The 9576-nt window shown below is 42.1% G+C and overlaps 1 protein-coding gene across 1 annotated transcript; it reads left to right on the top strand.

Annotated features, from left to right (window-relative positions):
* The first annotated feature begins 995 nt into the window (after nucleotides 1–995).
* On the top strand, nucleotides 996–5302 carry LOC138521453 (uncharacterized). Its single transcript, XM_069634309.1, has 3 exons — nucleotides 996–4407; nucleotides 4501–4611; nucleotides 5092–5302. The coding sequence occupies exon 1, from the start codon at nucleotides 1584–1586 to the stop codon at nucleotides 3669–3671; it is 2088 nt and encodes a 695-aa protein (XP_069490410.1). The 5' UTR covers nucleotides 996–1583; the 3' UTR covers nucleotides 3672–4407; nucleotides 4501–4611; nucleotides 5092–5302.
* Nucleotides 5303–9576: the final 4274 nt, after the last annotated feature.

The raw sequence follows: 9576 nt of genomic DNA on the forward strand, positions 1-9576 counted from the left end.
CCTTTTGTATGGCAGAGTGCTGTCTGGACGTCTATTTCAATAGACGTCCCCATGCTATAAGGCAGGAGTGCACATACAAAGCATTCCACCTTCGAAGTTCTCTCCTTCCCACTTCTTTCATATGCTGATACCATATGTTATTCCCCAATGTGCTGTACTATCCAGGTAATCATTTAGCTCATGATCATCCTTCCTAGCACTTCTCTTAGGTCTCATTCTTTTCTTGTGAGCTTCTACAATCATTTCATGAAGTATGCCAGCATATTTCTTTCTTACTGACCAATCATAGAATATTTGTCAGTTTTTTACATGTGCTACCTGTGTAGGTTTGCTCAGAGACAATCTCTTTCTTTGTCTTTCCTTTCGAGCCTGTTTCTGACGTACAGGGAACATCTCTATAACACCTTTTTCTAAGGAAAGCTGTCTGGTGACATTTGTCATGCACTCCTACACGGACTATCGGAGCAGGGATAATCACATAAGGTCTCGGCTGCTTTGTAGTTGCCACATCTGTACCCTCCTCCTGCATGGGAATATACACAGGAATCCTTACTCTATTTGGATCAAACTAGTAAGCAATGCACACTGTAAGTGAAAGAAGTATCACTATAAACAAAATGCGTAAATGACTTACAGGTAAGCCCATTTCTTACAACAATAGCTTCTTGCACAGTGTGGACGTCTCTCATTGTCTGCCATCACGTAATTGACGCTGCCCATTCTCTTTTTTAAGGAAGGATAACCCAATTTTTTACTCGGGCAACATTGTGCAATACTCAGGTAATGTCTTGATTTTCGCAATAAGTTCTTCAAGTAGCTGGCTGATCTCGGGATGATTAACAGGGTTCCTGATGTATAGAAAAGAGTCATCCTTTCGCCAGACGAAATGCAAGCGCCTCTCCAACAAGAAGTTGAAGACTACAGCAATTAGGCTCTGGATCTCTTCCTCAAAAAGTCTCATTCAGGATGTCCTCACAGCTTTCAGAATTCAAGTCAAAAGAGGATCTGACACAACTTTTGGAAGATATCAATTCCAAATTGAGCAATTACAAAGCAGACATAGAACAAAGGAAACTTCGTAAGTTTAAACGCGATACGTTCGATTATTTGAACGATATCGTGTATACCTGGCAGGAGTTTTACCATCACAGAAACGCCAGCAGAAGTCGAGCTAATAATCTTAACAACTCCAACTCAGGGAGTGATAGTAGTAGTAGCAGTGTGGGAGAACCAATACCGAAAGACCAGTCACAAGAACAAATTCCACAGCAAGTACCAACACCTGGGACCACAATTCCCCACCTTACACCATCTCAATCTGGGACAGTTGCTAGTACCACAGGTGTTTTTTTAGGCCTGAGAGACAGACAAAAAGAAAAAGAAAAACACGACGAGGCAAGAAAAACACAAAAAGGAAGATACAAATAAGTGAAAATCTAGTCATCAACCTATCAAGCAAAAACCTGACGAGTGGCCAACTTGATATCTTAAACCGTGGTCTTTCCTTTGTTCCTACTTGCAACACATCACTATTTGAAGAAAAAATCTGTCTTCACAGATTGTTGAGGAAATTAAGATTGAAGATGTTTTTCGAATCCGATTTGGATACAGAATCACAGGCCCTAGAGGATGACATCCTACAGATGCGCCCCAAGAGTACTTTCGACCCTCAGATTCAAAATTCGATCTTGGATCTCTTCGAGAAGAGTGTCATTAATGACCTCAAAAGAATTAATTACCATAGCACTAAACCAGTTAATATTAAGAATAGCCAACTTGAACATGTTGAACAGCTGGCTAAAGATGAAGATTTAACTATCAAACCTGCGGATAAGGGTGGGGCAATCGTGATCATGGATTCATCCTACTACACACGGAGATGTCTGGAACTACTTAACGACACCGTTACTTACACAAAACTTGATAATGATCCACTACTTAGAATCAAAGCCATCATCCAGAAAGCTATTGACAATGCTTTGGAAAACAACTGGATTGATTCAAAAACAAGTCAGTTCCTTATAAACAAATATCCAATCACGCCTGTGTTCTATGGCTTACCAAAGGTTCATAAAGACAACATTAATCCGCCACTCAGACCAATAGTTGCGGGAACTGATAGCATATTTGACCCATTGGCCATCTATGTGGATCGTTTACTTCAACCTCTAATCCAGGAAATACCAACCTACCTGAAGGACACTACAGACTTCCTCAACTGTCTACAAGAAATCATAGCCCTGGACACTAGCTGCATTCTCTTTAGTATGGATGTATGCAGCCTTTACACCTCTATTCCCCACATCGAAGGGGTTGATGCTGTACTCTGGCTCCTGTTGAATCATGAACATATAAGAGGGAACAAAGAATTTATTGTGGAATTACTGGAAATAATTCTTCACAACAGTTACTTTAGATTTCAGGGCCAATACTATGTACAATCATCAGGTACTTCAATGGGGTCGGCCATGGCTCCGGTTTATGCTAACACCTACATGTATAAATTTGAAAAAGAAAACGTGTTGGATCACCCATTTTGGTCATTTAAAATCTTGACCTGGAAACGTTATATAGATGATATCTTCGGTATCTGGTGTGGTACACGAGATGAATTGGATCTTTTTTTGGAACATCTGAATTCAGTGAACAACACAATCAAATTCACAATGGAAGTAGGGGACCCTTCATTACATTTTTTGGATGTGAGCTTACAGATCAAAGAGGGTCACATCGACACCACGGTGTACCATAAACCAACAGACGTGAATAATCTTTTACATTTCAGCAGTTTCCATCCTAAACCCATGCTCAAAAGCCTACCATTCAGTCAAATGTTAAGATTGAAGAGAATTATCTCAGACCCAGCAGGCCTTGACTCAGAATGTTCATTTCTAGTTGAACGATTTGGATCTAGGGGGTATCCAGATACTATCACAGGAGAAGCCCGCAACAGATCAGAGACCTTCACGAAGGAACAACTACGCATCCCTAAAGTCAAGGATAAGTCCACACCGCTACTCTACATTTCAAAGTACTCACGACAGAGTTTCCAAATCAGCAAAACTCTGCGTAAAAATTGGACCATACTACACAATGATCCCTCTCTCCTGAAATTATTTCCCAAAGCACCAATGATGGCCTTTAAACGTGGACATAATCTCAAAGATAAACTAGTGAGAGCGGAAAGACCTCCTAAAGACAAACAACTTGTACTGAGTACCATAAAGAAGGGTACCTTTCCCTGCTTGAACTGTACGAACTGTAACAATGTTATAAAAGGTGAAACGATATCTCACCCACAAACTGGGAAGAAATTCAAAATCAGAGACTTTTCCACCTGCCTCTCCGCAGGTGTCATCTACTCATTGAAATGTCCCTGTGGTAAATTATACATAGGACAAACCACAAGACCCGTCAAAGAAAGATGGTCAGAACACAAATCCACCATCAGATGTAAGAATCTCAGATCCCCAGTGGCAAGGCACTTCATCGAATTCCAACATACGATTGCACAAATTAAATTTCAAGTCATAGAAATTGTCAAACGTCCACACAGAGGTGGCAATTACCAATCCCTGTTGTCACAGCGAGAGAAGTACTGGATCCACACACTTGACACTTTGCAACCTAAGGGTCTGAATGATGAATTCTCTTTGAGTTGCTTTCTATAGTGAATTGTGAAACTCACATGTTACATCGCCAACTACTATACACAAGTGTCAGTATCCCGGACCTTAAAAAAAATTTTTTTCTTTGTCATTACAAGTGTTGTGACTTTGATGTTTTCTTCAAGGGAACTGTATTTTCCTATGTTTGACTTGCCTATATTCACTTAAATGTTTGCACCTGTTCACGAATGACCAATTGAACCATCTCTCCATTCGTTCGAACCTTGTATGAGTAATAGGCTACATCGCAATCTTTTATCCCCTTGCCATTGAATTATACTTGTCTCACTATATAATGAGTAGCCTCATGACTCTACATGATTTGTTTTGGACTATTAAGAGTAAACTGCATGTACCATTTGTGCTATCTATCATGACTGTAACGATTATTGTACTATTCACAAATTTCTGTTCCATTAGAACCAAAATTATAAAATGCGTTGCGATGGTGAACACCAGAATTCTTATGTTTCATTATGGAACATATTAACTCTACTTTTCTTATTTATCCTGATCTCTGGTCAGTCCCTATGAGTACGCTTGCACTATGCGCCATTGCATGATGGCCTCCATATTCCTCACTCACCGGCTTCTATGCCCTTTTCTATGTTTATTATTTAGTTTCCTTTCTACGTCTGACGGCGTGTCCCCAGCACAGCTCGTTCCCTAGGTTACGACCGCGCGGAGCCACTGCCTGCCGGTTTCAGTTTCCACTAACAGTGTTCCCCGCACTGTACAGGTAAGCTACCGCTACTTGGGTCCCTTTGCCCGGTTGGGAGACCCCAGGTTTATTTTTCTCCAGTATAACAGAAATGTATATGTCCCCACTTAGGTGCCAGCAGTACGTGTCTCTTTGCAGATGCCCTGCATCGTATAATTGTTTCGAATACTTGTTGACCACACGGATGCCCCTGTTGCCTTGGCTACTCGTCCCGCAACTCGAGTGAGTGCATTCTTTAAAACCAATTCCGGTTTATTTTAAGTATTATTTATTTTATTCAGTAGCGCTCTTTTGGAGTTATTCTTTCTCCGTCCACAGGAGGGGTATGGTTTTTTCTTAAACACGCTCCCCATATTGACTCAGCTTTTTCACTATTCAAGGGTGGTCCTTGCTATTTAGAACCCACTACCGCTTTTGGCTTATCTCGATCTGTCTGACTCTTCATCACGCCATTTTCTAGATCCCACCATGTAGGTGGATCTCACACAATACATCTCCTTTGTTATGTGTTTAGCTATTAGTATAGAGTGTTTCTCTTTGATCTGTTAGTTCACTCTTTTCACCATACTAGATCTCCAGTATTCTGCTCTTCACCATCTCGCTAGCATCCCGAGTTATGTACAGCTTGTCAGTCAGTCCTTGACTGTTATGGAAATAAAATAAAAGATTTTACTTTTTGTCTCCTTGAAATGTTGTCAACAGTTCAATTGGGCCCTTATGAAGAAGAGGTTACCCTCGAAACGCGTCGGCCACTCCACAATTGGACAGCATCACCTCTCCATCATTTATTGCTTCTTCGCAATTTGTTTTAATATGTTAAACGTCACGAATTACTTTGTACAACAGAATGTGCCTTTTGGCAAATTTTGTTTTCCTCTTTGCCAAATAAATTGTTATATGCTCAACTAACAAACTGCTGTTATATATCTATATCCATATATTTGAAGGCCCTATGTGGCATCAGTAAACAGTGTGCAGGGGACGGGAGGGCCCCACTTTTTGGGTCCTCTTCTATTTTCTCTTTTCTGATTTAGGCTTTGTGCCAAGGCCTTTTTTCCTCCCCCGCACCTTTAAATTCTTAAACCAGCTCTTCTGTACATATAATGATGATTTGAATTTCTATATCAATTGTTACCAGGTGTGCACCACTGTCAGCATTTTTGTTTTGTCCTCACTGTTCTCTCAGAATACAGGTTGACTTGTTAAATGATATCTTGTCATAATTCATTAAGTGCCACATTATTCCACATTATTCCTCGGATCTCTCAAGAACATGCAGACATCAGTTTGTCTTCCAACAAGATGTGGGCATTCCTCATTTAAGTAATAGAAGACCATGCCAACCAGTCTATGCGCATTGTCAGCCGATAGGGGCATTTGAGTTTCCCCCACTGTACTCAGGAAGCTGAAGAACTTGCTCTATTATGGCTGTGAGCAATCTGCTCATGATTGGACCAGACTTAGGATCTTGTAGGAAATAATGAACGTCAAAAGTTCTCCCCACCAGCGCAGGGCAAGAACGAAAATGTAGATAAAAACATCAAGGATGATCCCAGAAACTCGGTGAGAAAGGAATTGGTGAACTGTTCCCTCTTACAATTGTCGAAAAGGAACTCCAAATCTGGCATGCCTTCCTTCTCAATCAAAACTTAAAACATGTCTTAGTCCAATGTCACCAAACTCCTGCGGCTCAAGAACAAATAGCTTCTCTTAACTCCTTTTTTAGTAACTTAAAAGAGTCTCCCAAAACAAGCCACAGTCCAATATACACTTTATTTGTCTATTCCATCTTCTGCATCCTTCTTCCTCATCAAGGACCTAGTCTGCACGTGCTGAAGGTCTTCCCCAATGCTTGCTTCGGACTAGGGTGGGAGTGAAGGGGATTCTCCAGCATAGATCTTTACGTCTCCAAGAAATATCCACGCTTGTCTGCCTTGCACTTTCACTGCTTATGGCGTGATGTCTTTCACGATAAATGGGCCATTAAAACGTGGCTTGTGCCATCTCCTCATGAAATTCCTGATGAAGGTTTCATCACCAGGAAAAAGTTTGGGAAGACGTAATTCTTCAACTCTGGTTGTTGTAGCATCTCCTTCTGTGTTATGTGCCCCACACCCTTTTCGTTTGAGCTGATCTGAAACGACAGAGATACTTGAAGTCATGCATGTTAAACAATCATGTAACTCTTTTCCTAACAATTCTGCTGTTGTCTGGGCATCACCTCTAGTTCTAGATGAAGGTGTGAGGGGTGTCTGTTACGCTCACCTGGTATCCACTGGGACGCCACTCAGCCCTGGTTAGTTGCCGGAACCTTCTCCCCGATTTCCGGATGGTGTCTTTGGAGGAAGTCTAGCCTGAAAACACAGGAGGGCTGGGTTCAAGACTGGCTGACTCAGGTAAAGTATCCTCCCACCACCCCTTAGGCCCTCTTCTCACCTTGTTGTGGCATTAGGCGTTCTCTCCACCCTGCTTTCTAGCAGGGGTGCGTAGTCTTCAGTGGGCGTGGGCGACTGAGTTACTTCACTGGCGCGTGCCCGTTCAAGTCTCTTTAAGGTAGGTCTTATTGCAGCAGTTTTTGTATAGTGCTGTTTGTACTTGCCTGCCTTTCTTTTGTGATTAATAATGTCCTTTCTTTCTCCCTAGGCGTGCGGGAGATTCGGCGTGGCTACGCTTTAAGGTGAATTCTTCTAACGTCCAACTCGCGACGCAGGCACGCAAACACGAACGTTGCTATCTTCTATGATGCACATTAAAAAGACGCGCGGAAGCTGCAATTATCCAGCATTGCAATGCTTAAGAATTACATGTGCGAGCCGGCACAACGTTGTAAACACTCTTTTACTGTTGACGTGCGCTTTTAAAATATCCAAAACAATTAAACATATAAACAATCCAATGTTAACCTTGAATCTGTAACTTTTACATGCAACTTCTTTTTGAATTAAAAAACAGTTTTTATCTTCTACTATTCTGTATATACTGTCCTTTTAAAACTAAACATTTAATTCTCAGGAACACTTATCTGAAATACTGTCTCTGGCAATTCTTAGAAATATCTTCAAGGATTCTTTATGTAGTTTTCTAGAGTTTTCCTAAGGAGCTCTGGTTCTCTGTGACCACTCTCATGTAGATCTTGAATGAAAGGCAGTTTTGAACCTTTCTTTAGGTTTCAAACTGCATCATAGTAGTCCTTATCCAATCACCATTGATCAGGAAGTTCACCACCATCTTGAGCTGGGATAGAAGTTGTTGGCTGGATAATGATGATTAGATTAAGGAAAAAAATGTTGTGCAGTTTAACCAACCAACCCATTATGGTCTAACCTAATGCCATCTGTTGCCCAGAGGACCTGACGGTACCTAATGCCTTCTGTTGCCCAGGAACCTGACAGTAATGCGCTATGTGCTGCGCTGCTTTGTCTTGCATTTGCTAACCTGTGTCTCCTCTCTTCCTTACAGGTCGCGCTGTCCTTCTCCAGCGGGTGTGGAACTCCGGAACGATGCCGGCCGGGAGGTGACAAGCCAGGTAAGCTTCTTGTGATGTTCGTAGCTTAAGCAATGCACGAGTATACCTTTTCTAAAGTTGTCTTATTCCTTTTCCTTTTCAAGTCGCTTCGTTCCAGTAGGTATGAGGTGCCCAGAAGAAGCTATTCACTGGAGAGCGGATGACAGGATGGAGATTGCAGGTAAGATTCTATTAATGATGTTCTTTTTGTCTCCTCTGCAGGTTCGTTGCTCTGAGGCTCGCGGGTATCACAGGACACAGTGAACGTTACGTTGCAGCCTGCAAAGTAACACCAAGCAGCAAAGTAGTTCAGGTAAAGTAGTCCCAGGCCACCACACCCAAAACACTATACCGCATAGCTTAGTTCTTAGGAACCAAGCTATGCAAAGGCCTCCATGTTAACTGCAGGCCCAATGAAAAGTGGTCCCCCTTCAAACATGTTCTCCACAATAAATGTGAGCCTGGTGCCAGAGGCACCAGGACTGACTCCAAGAGAGTCTTGGGAGTGGATGCAAGGCCTCCAAGGCCTTAATGGAGCCCCGAACCCTGACCTTACCTGGCAAGTGGACTTGCCAGTGGGGGTCTGTGGTAAGGTTCATGACAGTGTCCTCATCTGCCTCCCTGTCACTATTTCATGGGGGGGGGGAAAGATGGAGGTCGGAACCTGGCTGATTTCTCAATGCACACAATGCAAGTGGTAGTCAATGCAACCATCCTTTATTCAAGGTAATCTTCAATTTGGCTATTCTTTCGTTAAGCAGGCCATTGAGTCTCTCACAGATTCCGTTAGCTTGCAGGTGATAAGCTGATGAAAACTTGTGCTTTATACCGAGCAACAAGCTTATTTGTTCAAAGACTTCATTAACAAAAAGAGGGCCATTATCTGATCTCCATACTTCACATATTCCCCATCTAGGAAACACTTCTCGCACTAGAAAATTTGCTGCGCAGGTGGAATCTGGATGTGTACATGGACCAGTCTCAATCCACCTTGAAAAGGGATATACCACTACAATTATATATCTGTATCCATTAAAAACTTGCAGCATGTTGACATAGTCGATATGTAAATTCAGAAAAGAATCATTAGGTATTGCGATAACTCCTCTAACTACGCAGTGTGTGCCCGCAGTAAACCTTTGACATACAATACAATTTACTACATAAAATGCAACGTGTTCTACCAAATTTGGAACTAACCATTACTCCGCAATTGTTGCAGCAAGGCTCTCTCTAGTGACATGCAAAGGGTAGTGTAGCTTGTCTAACGCCACCCTTAATAAGGCTACAGGCATCACCTGTTTACCAGTGCTGTCTTGTCACCACAGTGCTTCGGAAGGGCTTAAAGAACATCCCCTCCACGTCCACAGGTCTTTCTCATCCTGAGGTGCTTCCCCTTGAATTTCTACTAGTTGAGTTTAAGACAAATTGTTAAACTTCAGACACACTCATCATCACCACCATGCTTTCATTCACATCAGGCGTATCAAACTCCATGATGTTATCTGAATATGCAACACGTTTTGCTTCCTCATCTGCTGCTTGATTTCCACGTGAAATAAAATCTGTGCTTTTAGTGTGCACTGTGCACTTAACGACTGGGATGGCTACTGGGAGTTGTAGTGGTTTAATAAGTCTGTCCAATAAGGCGGCACACTGCACTGGAGTGCTGTCCGCTCGGA

This window comes from Ambystoma mexicanum, chromosome 13 (assembly GCF_040938575.1).
Source record: "Ambystoma mexicanum isolate Mex_15411 chromosome 13, UKY_AmexF1_1, whole genome shotgun sequence".
In the NCBI taxonomy this organism is placed as follows: Eukaryota; Metazoa; Chordata; class Amphibia; order Caudata; family Ambystomatidae; genus Ambystoma; species Ambystoma mexicanum.